This window comes from Trematomus bernacchii, unplaced genomic scaffold (assembly GCF_902827165.1).
Source record: "Trematomus bernacchii unplaced genomic scaffold, fTreBer1.1, whole genome shotgun sequence".
Taxonomy (NCBI): Eukaryota; Metazoa; Chordata; class Actinopteri; order Perciformes; family Nototheniidae; genus Trematomus; species Trematomus bernacchii.
In genome coordinates, this window is record NW_022987888.1 from 958,873 (window position 1) to 978,769 (window position 19,897).

Genomic DNA, 19,897 nt, shown 5'->3' on the forward strand with positions numbered 1-19,897 from the left:
TCAAAAGTTGGGCCATTTTATCATCATGCGCGAATGAGCAACTCTCATAGGAATGAATGAGGCCCCGCCTCCCACGCTGTATCCAGTTCTTATTATACATCCATGGTGTAACCAGCTCGAGGACCCGTAGCTGCACTACTTTAGCTGTCCCTAAATGTGCCTGACTAAAACACGAACGATATAATGCAGATCAAGGAAAACAAGGAAAGGAATTTACAACACATAGACTAACTGTGGTTACATTACTTAACTAGCTCATCATCGTCACCAGTCAGAAAATGTCCGTTAGCCGCGGGGCTAGTTTTCGCTATGTTAAACTCCATTGACTTATGCTAAAATGTTAGCGATCTAAAGGTCCGCTATTTTTGGCTGTTTTGGGTCGACTTCAGTTGACTGTAACATCGAAAATCTTCGAAATTGAATGTTCACAAAGCTGCGGACCGGTTATACACTCATACACGAGGGAACTAACATAGCTAATTTAACTAACGTTAGCTAATGTAGCTGGTGTAGTGCCGAGAGACGGGACCAGTGGCGTCGCCTGGCCTGTAGAGATGGGCGAGTCCTGATTCATCCGGATCATTAACCCGGATCCTAGAAATGAGCTGGTCGTGACGAGTCTCCCCTCTCCATTAACCCGAGTCCTTGAGTCCCACACTTGGTGTGACGTTCAAATTAAAACTATAAATTGCGTCACTCGCTACTCTCTTTATAACATGTAAAATCACATTACAACGTACCCCAGTCCATCTACCTACCCTTTAGCAAGTATACAGGATAGCTGCCTGCCAGAAGTTATCGTTTGGCTCAGGGGAGGGGACGCGGATCAGTGAAACTTCCTGCAGACTCGTGGGGACTCAGAGGAGCCGACGGCTCCTAACCGTAATAGCATAGCAGATCCAGCCATCCATACTCGTCATGTGCACGAGCATAGCCCCTCCTCCAGCACCCGGCTCCCGCGCTATATTATGCACGAGCAGACTCGCAGACTCGCAGATTCGCAAATCCTGACTCACTGTGCAACACACAGCAGAGCAGACTCGTGCGGACTCGGAGCCGTATATAGCAGCAGATCCAGAGATCCAGCAGACTCGTCCTCATGCACGAGTCAACAGCAGACTCAGATTTGCCAAATCGCAAAATAACCCTTTTTTTTGTGATCAACATTTTTTATTAAAGCTCCCATGTCATGCTTTTCCGGTTATTACCCGTCCCCTTGTGTGTTATGAAGGTTTTTATTGAAGTAAGAAGATATGATTCTACACTGTATTGAAGTAAACATGTATTGTTTGAACTGTTTTATGTAATCACAACGGTTTGGGTAATTATATATAGAATAGGAATGTTATTCTCACTTTCAAACTCACTGACTTAGAGATTCTGTGTTTCACACACCAACATTGATCCTTATCACCACTAAGAGCCAGATGCTGTTTCTAAGTCGTTAAAGACATCGTAAAATAAGAAAAGATCCCCTGGAAAAGGTAGGGAGGGGAGATCGGGACGGAGATAAGAATTGACTTTTGACCTAGTGTGGTTTGGGGTCTCACTCTGTTCGAAACTCTGATTGACCTCGGCCAGAAGCGAATCCAGCCAATCAGGACACTTGGAGGAGGTGGTCAGTTTAAACAGCTCCTCCCCAGGGCTTCTCTGATTCGCTTGGGAGAAAAGTGGGAAGGAAGAATCGACAAATCTCCGCCCCAAAGACAGATAGAAATACTGACGTTTGTGTGTGTAAAATTGCTTTTGGGTTTGGTGAGTTGGTTTGATCCCGATATCTGTGTCCGAATCGCATCACAGACCTGAAGTCCAATTTCTTTTTGGTTTGATGAGTTGGTTTGATCCCGATGCATTTATCCGAATCGCATCACAAATCTAAAAGCCCGGAGTACCCGGGGTACTCTGTATAACTTGTATATGTGTTTGGTTTCCTACTAGAAGTAAACTCAGATAATTTGTTATAACTTTGATTCCGGTGTTTTCAATTCCTTTCTTAATTTAATAGAGATCCAGCCTCATCCAACGAACGGCGCGTAGCAGAGGTATTCTACTCTAACATTATGCATGTAAACGGTGTGCAGAGTCAAAACCCTCAAAGTACACCCTGTAGCGAGTAAAACTCTAACACAGAAAATACCTCCCCAAAACGCCTCGTTGGAGATACGTCACTGCCCATTTGAGTCTTCCATTTAGTTCCGGGTACCGCCTGATGTCATGCGGTACCCGGAACGAAATGGACCAATCCCGAAGAGCTATGGCCACACCAGCAGCGGCGTGTTCCTCCTCCAGAGGTTCGAAGAACCGGCATTTCACAGACGAAAGCTTCCAAAACATTGCCCAGTTTGAGGCCGGATATGCACAGCTTGTTTGGACCGTTTGGAGCAGGGGAAGATCTGGGTATACAACCTGTAAGTTTGCATTGTTATTTGTGTATTTATCAAACAAGACTGTTTAAATGTGTAAACTGTGTTGGACTGCTAAGCCATTGACACAGTGCTAACTAAGTTGCTAGAGTTTCCATATATCAACTCTAATATCAGCAGATGGGCCTTGCATACATGTATCTCATAGCAGGAGAATGTCTGCATTCACACACAAAATACCTATTGACAGTATACTCCGGGTGATTTGCCGGTCAGTCGCGAAACGTAATTACATTATAGCTGGCGTAGCGATCTAACACACGGAGCTAGAGCTAGTTTCGGTCAGAAAAACATTTTTGTGATGCTACGTTGCTAGCGTTTAAATATATCAACTACAATGTCAGCAGATGGCCTTACATGTTTGTCATGGCAGGAGAATGTCTGCAGTCACACACACGGAATACTCATACAGTATACTGTACTGTGATTTACCGTACATTGTGACCGTACATATACTGCATGTAGCTAACGAGGCTAGCTGTATGCTAGCGCAAAACAATGTATTCATGCAAGTTACATTGTATGACCGAACGTAGCAGAATACCCGTATACGATTGCAATTATAAACACGTTATTGCTAGCCTAATATGAACCACTAGCTTTTGTTCATAGTAGTTTTATTACACTGCATTATAGTTGCCTTTCCTCCAAGCTAACGTTCATATCGTGTTAGCTACCAAGGTAAACAAAGCTAGGTTAGCATATTAGCAGGCAAGCTGTTCATTACACAACTACTACTAACGAATCTAAAACAACTAAGTTTCTCTAATATTTTGTGATTTGCATTTGATTTCGTCCAGCCAGATCCTGGCGGACAATCCATGACGGGGAAGGGATTCTACTACTACTGAGGCCTCGTGCTAAAAGGCACCGCACCGCACCGGCTGTGCGCAGGCAAGAGGAGGAGGAATGGATGATATACCGTGTATATATGTATATTTATGTTCATTTTGTACATTTCTAAAAATAAAGTTTAATGGAAATACTTAGTAGGCCTATCCTTTCTTCCCTGAATTCATATATAGCAAACCATGATTTGATTTCTCATCAAACAGTAGTAGTTTATAACGGGTAAAAATAACTTACTCTTTGTTATGAGAGTAGCTCGTAGGCCACAACGGAAAGACAAGGAGACATACACGAGTTTACAAAACCACGGCACATTTATTGTAGTAAATGCAGAGACAGGTGGTCGAGGGGAGAGGGTCGCTCAGTTCGTCCTTCTGCAGCCGCTTTGGAGAGAGACTCCGGGCCGCTGGGATTAATAGCACCGGCTACGGAGGTGTCCGTGATCGCGCTGATTACCCTCTTCAGCTCCACCCCACCGTAAGACAAAGGCCCTGAGGCCGTCACACTCTTCTATAACAACAGTTTAAAAATATATATGTATATAAAATATACCGCTGTACCGACGCCATGATAAGACTGATGTTACGCTGAGAGCAGCCGGGAAAAGCACTGACATGGGCGCAGCCTCTCTGGTGGTTGACTAATCAGAACGAGTGGCCGAGCTGACCAATCGGAGCACACTAGGCTCACAGGGAGGGGGGGGCAAGAGCTCCAACGAGTCGTTTAGTGGAGAAAGTGAATACTGCTGAATACACATGCTTGACAGAGATGCTGTATGCGAAACCAATGTGAGTTTGGAAAATTGCACAGTATAAATCTATTTTAGTATACCTCAACAATGTAATTATGATCAGTGGAAATGGCCATGACATGGGCCCTTTAAAGCAAAATACACTGTGTAGCGGAGGTTAATATAACGTCAGTTTAATAGATAGATAGATAGATAGATAGATAGTACTTTATTGATCCCAAATTGGGAAATTGTTGTTACAGCAGCATAAAAGGCATTTTAAAACAAAACTACAAAATATACAAGAATAGAAAGAAAAATAAAATAAAATATACATGTCGAAATAGAAAATATACATGCAGATATTATATATATATATATATATACAAATATATATATATATTCAAAATATATGGAATAATAATATGCTCGTGAAATGCATCAACTTTTCGGTTTCACCGATAGGATTTCTACGGTCTTGGTGATGCTGACTCATATGACTCAAATGACTCGTATGATCCGGATCTCTTCAATGACTGACTCAGAAGACCCTGAGTCCGTAAAAGGATCCGGATTTGCCATCTCTACTGGCCTGGGCATCCGGGGCTTTAGCCCCGAATGTTTTTTCTGTAGCCCCGGACAATTCTCCCTCAATAATATAATACATTAACCGTGCTTTACGTGAACCTCATCATGACACAAGAGAGGACGGCAGCACTGTAATTTCCCGTGTTCAGTGAATGCAACAGAGGCATGACACCAGACCAATCAGAGAGTTGCATGGAAATAAACGTGTGCTTGTGTCATTCAAGCTCGGCTCTGTGTGTGTGTGGCAATAGCGCATTTAGTGTGATAGAGAGAGAGAGAGGGGGAGAGAGGGAGAGAGGGAGAGACCAGTGTCAGCATGGACCGTGTTGTTAGCATCTGGTTAGCTAGCTGCACTAATGGACATAAGGAGCTGTTTGTTCCACAAGAAGCTGGAGGAGAGTCCTCTCCTCTCAGACTGAGAGACTCAGGTGAGCTAAAGGACTCTCTGAGTGTTTAGATAGTTAACTTTAGTCTAAGTTATCTCAGTGGGTCTCAAACGGTTTGGTCACAAATTATTCAAAAGATTATTTCCGCGGCACACCTTTATATGATCATTATAGTTATTCAAAAAAAGAGAATAAAGGAAAAACAGTTATGAAATACTATATGGCAGTAAAACAAGAATAGAGTTTAAAAGGGGAGTGATTAGTAAAATATCCATAAAGAAAAAGTACATCTGTTTACAGTTCTGCTTCATATGGGTGTTGAGAGAGGTATCCATAGATCTCTTCATTTTGCTCTCAAAGTGCACCAGATTGATGCATTTAACTTCAATATTTAAAAAAAAATCTTCCCGGGGGAGCATCCCCCCGGACCCCCCCTAGAGGAGGTGAGCCCCCCACTCATAAAAAATACCACTTTACCCCTGCCTATATGCCGTGAGCTGATTATCGAGCCTTCATTGTAACAGTCGCGGGTGTACTGTGTGTGTGCGTGTGGGGAGTGTTGCAGTAAAAAATGCCACTGTAGTGCCGCCGCCACTGTGGGCTAAGCCCCGAATGTTTTCAGGTCCAGGCGACGCCCCTGGACGGGACATACGGATTAAGCAACTAGACTACTTGTAGTGTACATGCAGAATTATTTCAATTTAAAATAGTTTTAAATGCTCACACACATACCTGACTCTCGTGCTGTATTTTCCTCTCGTTTCTTTTTAATTGTCCGTTTCGAAGCACCTGATGAATGCTTTCTCTTTGACACTCAGCGACAGAATCAACAGACAGAGGCAGCAACGCAGATTTGAATCTGCCAATCAGATCAATCTATTGCTGGAGAGGGGGGGGGGGGGCTCCCCGAAATCAGCCGGAAGTGGCGCATTCGAATACTGTTTGGGCTGTCTGCCGTGGATGGGCTGCGTTCCACTCCAAATAGCCGGTCGGCCGTAATATATGCATATATATATATGCGTGCATATATGCATATATATATGCGTGCATATATGTGTGTGTCTATATATATTTATAAACTGTATATTATTTTCCATCATTCAATGGACAATTTGTACTTTTTTTATATATAGGCTACCATCAAACATATAATATATAAAGTGGGTAACTATACAAAACGAAGTGAGATAACTGTTTATGAATATCTGTTCAATTTTATGTAAACTTGTGTAACTCATGAAAGATAAATGAGTGTTTCAATAAAACTATTGCATATAAATGTATAGTGCAGTTTTTGTTTTCATTGCAATATATATTTTTTATATGTATCAATATATAGCCATACATGGTCCATGCATATATTACAATATATTTAAAACTATAAGGACTACTTTCCCATATATGGAAATGTATGATCCAGTATATTGTATTATATTTACCAATATATTACAATATATTTTTGTTTCATAAGGGATAAAAGACTTGTGAGGTTTGAACGTGGTAATACCTGCTAGATTGTTAGCATGCTAACTTTGGCTTATAGCTCAAAGGGCGGTTCAGAGAAACAAGACTGTAGACTAAAGAAAAAAACTGTGTTTATTTGAACAGAAATCATGTCAACGTGTTTTCAGTCAACAAAACTAACTTATCTGGTTTTGCAAAACATCATAATTAAAACATATCACCTTAAAATTAAACATGATCTCTCACAGGACATTAAAAACATATTTGGAAGTAAACCGTAAACAAATATCAAAATTGTACATCAGCATCATGTAAATACAAAAATAAAACACATTTTTACATCTTAACTACATAGACTTGAATAGTGAATTATATTTTGACAATATACACCGTCAACAATACAAAAGAAAGAATTATAAAGCTCTGCCAAGATCTAATATACATTTGAAATCAGGTAAACAAACATTTCTTGTGGTTTTTGAGAAACTAAAAACTTGTTATTTGATGATTTGCATTAGCTCACATTTTGTATTAATAAGAGAGGAATATTTGACATTTCTTAATGATATTTAGCACGATAAAGAGTAGATTTAGAAAAATATAAAAGCAGTGGCAGCAAAATAAAGGCAGGTCTGTTCACCTCAAAACATTTTAAACTGTTAAATAAACCTGAATAGTAAAAGTAAAGATTTAATATAAAATGAATGGTTGATCTCTGAGTCTTCCTGTTCCTGTGAATAATGTTCAGATATTTTATAACGTTGTAACTTTCTCTCACGGCTTTTTCCTGTTGCTGATAAATCTGCTCCGTCACTTCACACATCTTCTTCACAAAACGGGGACAAGTTCAAAATGAACTCCTGCAATGTGTTGCTAGGCAGACAGTGAGCAGAAATGTATTTGCAACTGTTGATAAAAGCAGGGTAAGATAAGCACAATGAGAGCAGGAAAAGGTTAGTTAAAATATTTCAGCAAATGTCACACAGTGTTCATATTGAATCTCTCCAGTGTGACTGTAGAGGGAGAACTTCAGACTGTCTCCAGAGCTCCAGGACTTCAGATCCTTCCACTTCAGGTCAGTGTTATAATAATTGCAACCATAACCTGCTGCCCACATCTGTAAAATACAAAATCACAGACTTAAAAGCAGAATCGATAAATAATTAAATAATTGCAGGGAAAATGCAACAACATAAAGTGAGAAAACAAGAAAGACTCACAGTGACAAATCCTCCAGCCCTGAGGTTGAAAGATTTATCAAATCTGTGCATGATGGGATGGTTGTTGTTAACCTGCAGCTGTAACTCCCACTCTCCCAGGTCTTTGTCCTGCAGGAAGTTAAATAAGGTGAGAGAGGGAGGATGAGAGACAGAGAAAAGTGATTCTTGAAATGAAACAGCTCATTTGGAATATGCTCAAGTGATATTGTTCTCACTTATAAAGCCTCATACAGCGTTAATGCTCACAACATTACCTCAGTGGATGAGTTTATGAGACGGATGTATTTGCCATGTTGGTTGACCTCAATATTAAATCCTGAGTCTGAGGTCTGAGTGTTCGGGGGGGGGCAGGGTGGTTCCACTGATCGAGAATGATCAGACCCTTCAAAATGTCCTGCCTGTGACTAAGGGGGAGAGAACACACAGAACAGTCATCCACCATCTTTGAACTCAGCTGTTTGATCCCTGTGACACGCTGAGATCCATCTCATTTGGTGTCTCAGTTTGAGTTGTCTTTGTTTCAATTATCCATAACTAGTGTAGAAGATTAAACTAAAATGTGAGATCAAAACAAAAATAATAAAATGAATAGGCACCACCTTTTGTTCCTTCACGTCTCTCTCATTCGGTGTCTCAGATTATCTCTCATGGTTAGTTGTATCACTTTAGCCTTCTAAACAAATCAATGTGTTCTGGAGAAGATGAAGTAAAGATTTGAATACAAAGTTGAACCTCCTTGTTTTTCGTCACGTCATTCACAAATCTCTCAGCTTCTACTTCAAAGATGAAATATTTCATATTCAGTTTAATTACAGAGCTTGTGCTCATTTCTTTATTCCATCACCTTAATCAACAGCTCATTTAAGTTATACTGTTATATACTTTATACTTTGAAGTCAGAAGAAAATAATGATCAAAAGACAGAAACCTCAGAGTGTGTGTTTACATGTCTCTGAAGCTGGCTGAGTTCTCTGTCCTTGCTGTCGAGGTCACTCTTTGCCTTCTTCAGGTCTTCATCAGCGATAGTCCAATTCAGCTCAGTTTGATCTCTTTCCTGCAGCTAACACACACACACACACACACACACACACACACACACACACACACACACACACACACACACACACACACACACACACACACACACACACACACACACACACACACACACACACACACACACACACACACACACACACACACACACACGTTGGTATCAACTTTTTGTGAGAAGAATTGGATATAGATTTATCAAAACAATGAATGTTATTGGACAACGTCTTACATTCCACCTCCAGTTGACCCTAACCATGACTAATGTCCCTGGAGGATATCAAATATTATGTTTCTATTCAGTGATATTATACAGATTAGAAATCATTTCTGTATTCTGTCACCTTCATCAAATGTTCAGTTAAGTTAGTGTCAAACTGGAAGGTTACCACTTCAATACTTGCTTTATACTTGAAGGTCAGATAAAGAAAAGAGATAAGAAAAATCTCAACAAAAACCAGTGGCTTTCATTTAATTTCTTAAAATACTCTGACTATTAGTGTGGTTTATGTCGTTACAGATCTAGACAAAAAAAAGAAGAAATTAATCATTAATATATAAAGAACTAGAAACCAACACATAGGTAGAAATTGAAACCATGGAAGATGAACCTCTTTTCTGATTGCCGCCAGCTCCTTTTGCACGTCTTCACTAATCTGCTTTACATCTCTCAGACTCTGGTTATCAGCTAAAAGTTCATCCACCTGGGAGGAGAGATGGATTACAGAGAGAAGACACCTTCAGATACACAACCAGACATGAAGGAAGTGTGTGTGTGTGTGTGTGTGTGTGTGTGTGTGTGTGTGTGTGTGTGTGTGTGTGTGTGTGTGTGTGTGTGTGTGTGTGTGTGTGTGTGTGTGTGTGTTTACATGTCTCTGAAGCTGGCTGATTTTTGTGTCCTTGCTGTCCAGGTGACTCTTTGCCTTCTTCAGCTCTTCATCAATGATAGTCCAATTCAGCTCAGTTTGATCTCTTTCCTGCAGCTAGCACACACACACACACACACACACACACACACACACACACACACACACATTAAACCGACTGTGTGCCTCACATCCGTCTTCCTGCAAACTGTATCTGTGAATGAAGCTGATGGATATTTGAAGCAGCAGGAATCTCTTCTAAAGGGCGTTGAAGGTCTAGTTGATGCTTAACATGAGTCACTGCAGGATCTCATGCTGTGTGTGAAGGACTTTCAGAGGAGACCACAAACCTTCTTCTGCAGCGTCTCCTCCAGGATGTGAACTTTCTTCTCAGCTTCCTCCCTCTGCTGCTCCTCCTCAAACTTCTGTCTGGACACCAGCGGCCATTTTAACTGAAATACAGAGAGGCAGAGGTCAGGAACATGTTTATAGGAGAATGTGACTCAACATATCAAGTATCAAGGCGTCTGATTTTGTGATTCTTTCAGATGTTTCAAGTACAGTTGAGAACAGTTCTACAGCTTGAACAGAAACAACTCAAACCAAGTTACTTTGAATTAACAAGATCACAGGGATCCACATTAGAGCAGTAAAGACGAGGCAATGTGCCAACAAAGAGAGGGGAGAAGACTGCAAACATGGAGGAAACCAAAGCTGGGTTTACGGTTAGAAAATCAGATTTATTGCACATATCTTTTAAAAATATAAACAATAGAGTCGTAAGGACACTAAAGAAATTCAACAAATGTATTAATGATTTCCCCCAGAGGTAACCAGGATGCTCCAAACCTCCACTTCTCCCATCAGGGTCTGCAGGCTGGTCTCCATCCTCTGACCTTCCTCCTGGAGCTGCTGGACTTCAGCTTCCTTCACTTCAACCTGAGAAGATAACTGAGAGACATGTTTTATCGTTGATACCATTCTACATGTAAGGGCCGGGTCGATTAGTTACAGTTTACACTCAGGACTTCAGCCCAGGTTTCAGTCAACTATTCTAACAGAAACCTCTTTGGTTTTGGTGTCTGTTTTCTCCTGTTGGGCCTCCAGCTTCTTCTGAAGGTTCTCCACTTCCTGTTCAGCTGTATCCTTCTTGTTCTGCAGTTCTTCTTTTTTGCTAAACTGGATTATATGAAGACATGTACAATGACCCGGCAAAATAACTAAGCATATTATATATAATATCTCTAAATTACATAAATTCTGCTTTTCAATGAAACATTTTCTAGTGTAACTTTATTTCAGGTGGTTGACATTTTTCTTTACTCCTGGGTATTTAATTGACATATTGAGATTCTTGCTACTGATTCTTCTGCTTTCATAAAACTGTGCAGGCCTTTATCTGGTAATTAATGCAGTCTTAATATCATTTATTATTATTTTTATTATTAAATGTCACTTGTTAGACGCTTTTATCCAAAGCGACTAACATACTCAAGACTGTGGACAATCCCCACAGGAGCAATTTGGGGTGAAGTGTCTCAGGGACACAACGACATGCTGACTGCAGTGGGGTTTGAACCTGTGCCCCCCTGATCCGAACACCAACACACTAGCCCACTGCGCCACAGCCTCCCAGGCTTTATCAACATATCAGCCTTTTAAACAGACTTATTACAGAAAGTAAGATTCACTTTATGTTGTGGTTAGAATGTATTTTGTACATTAAAAACCTTTAATGTATATTTTATATAGTGCAAATTATATCAATCTCAGGCCAACTTACCGGTCTATATTTGGAAGCATAGCCTAGGTCTGTTTGAGCTTTCTCCAGCTGGGGAAGGACATTTAGAGACAGATGAGTACCACATGAAACACTACAGCAGTGATAATGATCAAATGTAAAGACACAGTTACACTGAGTACACAGAAAGTAACTACAGTGAAGTGGGTCCTAAACATGGTGATGATTGAGTTTCTCAAACAGCCTCCTGACTGTCTGCAGGTTTACAGATGATCACATGAGAGGGGTCAATGAACCCAATGTCTATCTCTCTATTCATATGAAAAATAAAGTTCAAAGATGAAGACGTGAACCTCTCTGTTCTTGTTCAGCAGATCTCCCTTCAGGCTCTGCAGCTCGTTCTGGTTCCTCTGTTTCTCTGCATGGAGATCCTGCAGCTCAGACTCTTTAGATTCAACCTGAAAGAACAGCAGGAAGATTAAGATCATTTATTCACAGTCTAAAAGTAGGACTGTCTGGATGTGGTCTCCACTTGGACCTGCACTGCAGGTTTGACCTTGTCTACACTAAGGACGACATTGAAAGTGACTTCAAACAGGAATCAATGTGTTTCATTATTGAAGTGGAGATGAACCTCTTTCTTCTTGTTCTGCAGCTGCTCTTTCAGAGTCTGGACTTCCTTCTCAGCTTCCTCTCTCCTCCTCTGCTCCTCTTTCAGAGTCTGGACTTCCTTCTCAGCTTCCTCTCTCCTCCTCTGCTCCTCTTTCAGAGTCTGGACTTCCTTCTCAGCTTCCTCTCTCCTCCTCTGCTCCTCTTTCAGAGTCTGGACTTCCTTCTCAGCTTCCTCTCTCCTCCTCTCCTCCTCTTTCAGAGTCTGGACTTCCTTCTCAGCTTCCTCTCTCCTCCTCTGCTCCTCTTTCAGAGTCTGGACTTCCTTCTCAGCTTCCTCTCTCCTCCTCTGCTCCTCTTTCAGAGTCTGGACTTCCTTCTCAGCTTCCTCTCTCCTCCTCTGCTCCTCAAGCAGCTGCTGCTCAGATTGATTTTTCTATGAGAGGAACAGTCACGTTTCTTTAATGATGATTTCTTAAGGTGCCACACAATGACACATGTTTTCATGCATTTCTGGCAGATCCTGTTTCTTGATGTGAAAGTCTTCTGTGCTTCTTGCTAAGACTTCACTTTTCATGTTGTTGTTTCTTTACTTACCAGTTTGCTCTTATTTTCCACTTTTCCCTTCAAAGCCTCCATATGCACAGCGCCAGGTTTCATCAGCTGTCCTCTTTCCTCTTCATTGAGAAACTGATCTTTAGTTTTAGATCGGTTCTTCTTTTCTCCTTTATCAACTTCATCCGAACTCTTTCTCTTTGTCTCTGTGTGAAATGAAACGTGTGTTAAGATGTGTTGAAAGAGAATTAGAGGAACTTTAGGAAGGGATCGAAGCACATCAAACTTTTCAGGCTACATTTAGCTGAACAGTTGGTGCTAGCCAATAGAAGCGCAAGTGTTACAAAGTGATGTCACCATGCTCAAAATAAAGGAGTCCAATGGAGGCGTTTCAGGGGGGTGGTGGTTGTGGGAGATATTTTAGCCTTTGCAGACCATTTACATGCACCAAAACTTACAGAGCAAATCAAATCACCAGACTGTTCGTGACTTACTGAATATGTGTTCTCTCCACAAAAAGAAGAAAGAAACTGCCAGCATGAACAGAATGCAAACAGCCAAACTGACGGCCAGACCAGTATTGATGGAAGAAGAACTGGACTGGAGCTTAAAGAAATCATCTGAAATGATAAAACACAGGACATCACGGCATTTATGTAAAACTTGGTCTCAGATATTAGAGACCAAAGCAGTAAGTGTATCATCGTAATATTTAGTCTACCTGGAACATGGAAGTGTGTCTGTGTGGTGTAGGTGGTGTTGTGGTGCTGGACTCTGCAGGTGAAGCTGCTGCTGGGTCTCTTCTCCACAGTCACTCTGCTGCTGACAGTATAGAGGTCATCAGGACCTCTGACTGTCTCTGGAGGTCCAGCAGAGAGGAGCTTTCCCTCAGCGTCCAGCCACAACACCTCAGGCTCCGGATACCAGCCTGCAGACTCACACTGCAGCACCACTCCTCCGCTCTGACCGTCCAGCCCTGATAAACTGATGACAGGCGGAGAGGAAGGAACTGAAGCTGAACACAAGAGAAACGTTTATAACAGCAGTGTCTGCAAAATACTGACACTTTGCACAATAATTAACAATAAAAAAAATTGCTAATTGAAATGTGTGCAAGGCTAATAACTAACAGAAAATTCACATTGCCCATTCCTGCATAAATGCATCTTTTTTAACTGGATTGAATTCTGCACATTTTTAAAAGCTCTCTGCCAAGAATCAAGACTTTTCGTACCTCTACAATATGATGTTTAATTAATTAAGTGTTTTTCTGTATTAATCGGCTTCCAAATCTTCAGTTGCCTCTCTTAGGTAACCACTTAATTGTAAATACTTTATTTGAAATGTATTTTGAAATGAAACTGGTTTATGACCCCTGTACTGAGTAGTTTAAAACCATAGAAATCAAGGACCTGACATTCATTTTGCCAATAAGCTTTCTAAATCAATTCAGTTTTGCAAATAATCATCGTACAAATATTGAAATACTGAAATGTTGGTAACCATGGTAACCATGACTAACACTAATGGTTGCCGTTAGGTCTTTCTAAAGGTTCTAAAAGATAAATACTGCATCCTTGACAAAGCATACACCAAACTCCACCATGAACACAAACTGTGAGGGTACTTACCAAAAACTAGCTTAACAGACGATTGTTTATACTTTAGAGGAATATCACATTTATACGTTCCCAGATCAGAGAGTTGTACTTCGGAGAGTTTCAGTGAAATGTTCCCATGCTTCAGCTCATCTCTGAACAGCGAGGTTCTCCCTTTGTAGGAAGGATTTCTGGTCTTTTCGAGGTCCTGACCAGCACGCAACACGTTGACAAATATTGGGTTTAAGTCGGATCTCGTCCACTCCAACGTGTCTGCAGTAACATCCATCTCAGGCTCCAGGTGACACGGCAAAATCACGTCATGTCCAAGTGTTGCTACTATAGGCTGAGGAGGACCGATTAACTGAGACTGACCTGGAGAGAAATGGATGGGTTTTAATAAAGATTTGTTTAATTTCAACATTTAAAAAGCATTGGTCAAAGCTGTTGAGATAAAGGTTAAGACCCTATTGGTGAGCTTTACTAAAGCGTATTTTGCTTAATCGTCTATTTGCTTTGAGTGGGACCACAAGAAGAAAACTTCAAACTAAAGCTTGAGACCACAAACTCATCAGGAAAATATTCACTGAGGTAATAAATCAGGTCGCAGTATGCTCATCCTCTCATACACTTCGATACAATCTGACTTCTTTTTAAAAACAGATCAGCCCTCTACTGGATATTTTATTAACTTTTCAGACCTCGGGTTGGCGCCTGCATTTAATAAAATTACTCAATAGCAATCTTAACATTTAATAACATATATCAATGCACAAATCATTTTGTATATGCATTCAATCCATGGTGAGTTCATGACTGTATTGGTGTGTGTGTTACCTCTACAGGAGTGTGTGAGGAGCAGATGGAAAACCAAAACACTGAGAGGTCTGAGTGGAAACTGAGAGGACAGTCTGTCAGCCTGGAGAAGCATCCTGCAGCTCTGAAAATAAACCAGTACATACAGTGTATAAAAACATGATTTAAATTGTCATCCTATATTTTAGTACCTAGTATGGGTCAAAGTCAAGAGATGGGTCAACATGTAAAAACCTTGTCGGTGCTCCTTCAAAAATAAAGGTCTCTTTGTGATTCATCAGTCTGAAATGCAGTTGTAGATATGTTAAATATGCAACACAATAATAATAAGACAAAACAAATCAGAACAAACACAGTAGTGCAATTCTGAAGTGCATGTTTTAAAACTGCATCGGGTTAGACTTAGACTTTATAATAATTATAAATAGTATTTCTCTATGTATCTGTTTGTTAAATCTGTTTTGGTGTCAAACATAGATGGATTTCCTTTGTCATACCCTGTACATTGAGGTCAGCGTTTCAGTTTTGCGTGCAAGGACACCGCTCCCAGATCAGAACTGAATGACATTTATAACATTTGAACCAACACAAAGGCTATTAAAAGACATCTTGTATCTTCTACAAACTATTTTTTTGGTCTGTTTTTCTAAAATACAAGTTAAAACACGTGTAACAAAAGAAATTCACAAGCTGACGTACCTGTTTCCAGATGTCTGAAAAGCTTTGACCTCAATAATTCACTAATGATTAAAAATGGTATCACTATTTAATACTTTTCTGGACTTTGAGCCTGTTGCCAGGTAACTTAGTATAAAGTATAGAGCTGCAATCAAACCTCAGGAGCAATAAACATGGCTCTTTGATTCCTTGTCAACTTTGTAGAAGAGGAGTGTTTATGAGGCAGGTGTAACATCTGTTTTCTTGCTGCAGGGGGCAGAGCAGGACTTGTTTCTCAGGTCCACACTGACTGAAATCAAACAGCTTAATTAGGGCCCGAGCACCAGAGTGAGAGGAAACCTATCGTTATTGAAGAGATTATTATTATTATTATTATTATTCTCACGTGAGAAAGCGTTTTTGAGGCCCTTCACATGGTCAATAATTTGACACAGACGTATGGTCTGTCGAAAATCGCGACATTCTGCAGTGAATGGGTTAACAGTTGCCCCCGTGCTCTCTAGCGCCACCAATGAAAATCACATTTCACCCTAAATCCTGACCTGAAATTTTGCACACATATCCGGCTCGGCCTGCTCTACGAAAAAAGCCTCAAGAACCCCTAAGCTCTGCCTTCTTAGATGTTTTGCTAATTAGCATAATGTGAAAAACACAAAAAATGTACTTTATTTTGAATGTTGAGTCTATCAACACCAAATTTGGTATACAGCATCGGCGTTTCCATGTTTCCATGAAAAATGTGCAAGGTCAGTTGGAAAACATGGCCGCCGTTAATCAAAAAGTCTTTGCACATTGCCTGGAAATAAATGTTCATAACTCATCAACGATTTATACAATTATCACACATTTTAGTGGATATGTTCAGTCTGTCTTGGAGAATAAGCATACAAAAGCATTTTCCTCTTGGACCATAGGGGCGCCAAAAACACTAGACATGTATTACTCAAAAACAGATGGACCAAATTTTACAACATTTGATAAACGTACTCTCAGGTCGAGCATTTACTGTATTCTGACAGGTCATACCGTTTGAGCAATGTGGGCGTGGCTTATGATGCATTAAATGAGTTTGTTCAATTTAGAATGGGTGACTGTACAGAAACACGTCACAATCCATGACCTTTTGAAGAATGTATGAAAATTGCATTTGTGGTAAAAATAGCTCAGTAGCGCCCCCTAATGTGTGGTAGTTACATAGAGTTTCTCCGATATGCACAACCTTTTACACGCACATTGCTCATGTCATTGCGGATGTATTACTCATTGATTTTCTTTAGCCCCGCCCCTCAGGAAGTCGGCCCATTTTGAAAAATTGGCTTACATTAGTCCTGACCACCCGGTAGTCGGCCATTTTGGAAACAAATATATTTTCCTCCTCCAGGCGGACAGATCGGTAAATAACCACATACTGTATCAAATGGGATGTAATCAATAGCTCAAACAAGGAGGTAGTAGGTCAAGGCAGAACACACCATTTTGTAGGATTTATATGTGTCAACCAAAAATGTTCTGATCTGCTCCAAACTTGATATGCATGATTAGAGTCCGGACCTGAGGCCATCCGGGCATAGATGGGAGGCTTGAGTCATAGCACCGCCCGCCTGAGCTGGGAAATGTAACGCCACGGCAACTGCGAGGGCCTGTTCAACACTGCGTGCTGTTTTAATTTGACATGTTTATGATTACTTGTGCATTCATATTATTACATGTCTGCCTGCAAACCGTGATAACATATTTTTTGTCTTTTTTTTTTATATGAACAATAATAAAAACACCCTCATTATGTCTTAACAAAGTCAGCTACACTAATAAAAGGTAAAACAGATAGAACTGAACAAACCAATAAACAAAGATGCAATTCACAAGACTTTACACAACTTAAACGTGCACAAGGAGAGATTCACAAAAACTCTGTATATAAATGTCTTTTTTTTATAGTATTTTGTGAGCCTAATATCTTGTTCTTTTATCCTTAGCAACATGGCTATCACTAGTAGCCCGGCTAAGGCAAGGCCTATACTGTCCATATCAAGACAAAACCAGAATCATGACAAGCAACCTTGATCTCTGTGCTATGATAAAGGTGGAGTAAAACACCCAGAAGTCTTATTAAGTAGGCCGTTTTTATTCAACCCATTCAACAGAACACCTTTAGGCATTATATGTTTCTGCAAAAGCATTGAAACACTGAAAGTCATGAATACTTTCAGGTCAGCCTCACAGCACTGAGCAGAAACACACAGTGTCACGTGTGTGTTCAGAAATAAGCTGAACAGGAAGAGGAGGTGTTCATCTACATGCATGTATTTCAGTCTGATGCTCAGTCATTCAGCAGGAAGTCAACATGGAGGTCATAGCTCTCTGCTTCACACTGTGTGAGTTTGATATATTCCAGTTTATAGACTAACTAATAAAAGAGATAATGGTTAATACTCAGTTTCCTTCCTTGGTCTGTTCAGTGATGCTCATTATCCTCGGTGCACATGTTCAGAACAACGGTAAGCAGGACTTTTTACACTAACTGTGCACATTGAGAGGGAATATCACTACGGGCTGCATTTGTATTGATTACATGATTTATGTCAGACTTTTCCAGTGAGTTTTTATATTTGTTTTTCAATCAGAAGCAGCTTTCCGTATCGTTCCAACCCGACTGCAGCTCTTTGAACAGGAGTCAGTCTCCTTTCACTGCGAGGGTCTCGACGGCTCCACTCAGCTGAGAGGGATCAGGGATGCTGGGGAGTTTATTTCCACTTGTAGTGAGAAGACCCCCGTACTATACTGCACCATTAAAAGAGCCTATAGTGGAGATAGTGGAGATTACTGGTGTGAGGCTGACGGAGGAGAAAGGAGCCACGGTGTCACCATCTCTGTCAATGGTGGGTTAAAGGCCTCATAATAAGTACATTGCATGAAATGTCTTTCATTATCTTCAGAAATGTAACAACACAAGACAATGAGAGAGCTAAAAGAAGAGATTTAACAAGTGAGCCATCAAGTGTATCACTAAAATAACTAAGTTTCTCTGTGAGTTTCTGAGTTATTATCTGCCTGTCAGAGAGGGCAGCGCTGTAATTAATATTCACCTCTATGCAGACACTGCTTTACGTTAAAATGTAGTTTCTGATTAACTTATCATGTTTTCTTTCTAATAGGGAGGCATGTATCCAACTCTACATTCATAGTATTTCGGGATGTCATCTCTGTCCTCTCTCCAATTTTCTTAAATACCTCACATGTTTTCTCCATGTTGTTCAGCTGGCTCTGTGATCCTGGAGAGTCCCGTCCTCCCTGTGAGAGAGGGCAGCGCTGTGACTCTGAGCTGCAGAAACAAGACGACCACTTCCTCCATCCTGTCAGCTGACTTCTATAAAGATGGCCGCCTCATCAGGACCAGCTCTACAGGAAACATCACCATCCAAAGAGTTTCTAAATCTGATGAAGGACTCTACAAGTGCAGCATCTCTGAAGGTGGAGAATCACCAGAAGCTTGGCTGGCTGTCAGAGGTGAGATATTGCATGAAAGCTAACATTTGGAGAATATATGTGAGTTTTTTATTATAGTATATTCACGTTGTGTTGTGTTTGCAGCTGTTCACAGAGAGACGTGTCCCTCCTCGGATCACTCCCTTTACGTCCTCCTCGTCTTAAGGACTGTGTTCACCGTAGTGATGGTGGCTCTGCTGCTGCTGCTGCTGGTGGGACTGCTGCATTGTGGGAAACTCAGGGTCACACAGAAATAACTCATGTAGAAAAGTTCAGAGATAGTTTGGTCATCAACACAATGAACACCACGAGCTGAGGACATTATCACTTTCTTCAGCATTGTATCTCTTCTTCTGCTCAGGTTGAGTGTGAGGTGTGTAACTTCTCTGTGTCACATGATGGTACGAGCAGCAGCTGCTAGACTTTCTCACACTCAAGACAAAGTTAAAAACCACAGAGATACTGACTGACGCATGCATTTATTTTAAAAGGCGAGCTGAGGGTTTGTTGTTCTGAGTTTTATTTTAGACTACAGATACTTTCAGCTTCTCAGACATGTCTGTATAAATAAATGAAGACTTCAGGAGGATTTATAGAAACAAGTAACTTATAACATATAAAAGACTTGTGAAGTTTGAACGTGGTAACACCTGCTAGATTGTTAGCATGCTAACTTTGGCTTATAGCTCAAAGGACGGCTCAGAGAAACAAGACTGAAGACTAAAGAAAAAAACTGTTTATTTGAACAGAAATCATGTCAACGTGTTTTCAGTCAACAAAAATAACTTATCTGGTTTTGGGTTCAAAACATCATAATTAAAACAGATCACCTTGA

General features: G+C 40.6%; 2 protein-coding genes across 2 annotated transcripts in view; both read right to left on the bottom strand.

The window, feature by feature from the left end:
- Positions 1-6,549: 6,549 nt before the first annotated feature.
- On the bottom strand, positions 6,550-11,538 carry LOC117469852 (prelamin-A/C-like). The gene is made up of 11 exons (XM_034114308.1): positions 11,518-11,538; positions 11,363-11,410; positions 10,645-10,758; positions 10,429-10,518; positions 9,930-10,031; positions 9,583-9,696; positions 9,325-9,417; positions 8,607-8,720; positions 7,915-8,064; positions 7,661-7,768; positions 6,550-7,557 (listed from the first exon to the last, which is right to left on the bottom strand). The coding sequence occupies exons 1-11, from the start codon at positions 11,536-11,538 to the stop codon at positions 7,399-7,401; spliced, it is 1,113 nt and encodes a 370-aa protein (XP_033970199.1). The 3' UTR covers positions 6,550-7,398.
- Positions 11,539-11,606: 68 nt separating this feature from the next.
- Positions 11,607-19,897, bottom strand: part of LOC117469857 (butyrophilin subfamily 3 member A3-like) — a 22,533-nt gene continuing 14,242 nt past the window's right edge. The window contains exons 7-8 of the mRNA XM_034114312.1: positions 11,955-12,365; positions 11,607-11,778 (exon numbers count right to left, since the gene is read on the bottom strand). Of these exons, the coding sequence (XP_033970203.1) occupies positions 11,632-11,778; positions 11,955-12,365 (558 nt within the window). The 3' untranslated portion in view covers positions 11,607-11,631. The remainder of the gene's footprint in view (positions 11,779-11,954; positions 12,366-19,897) is intronic.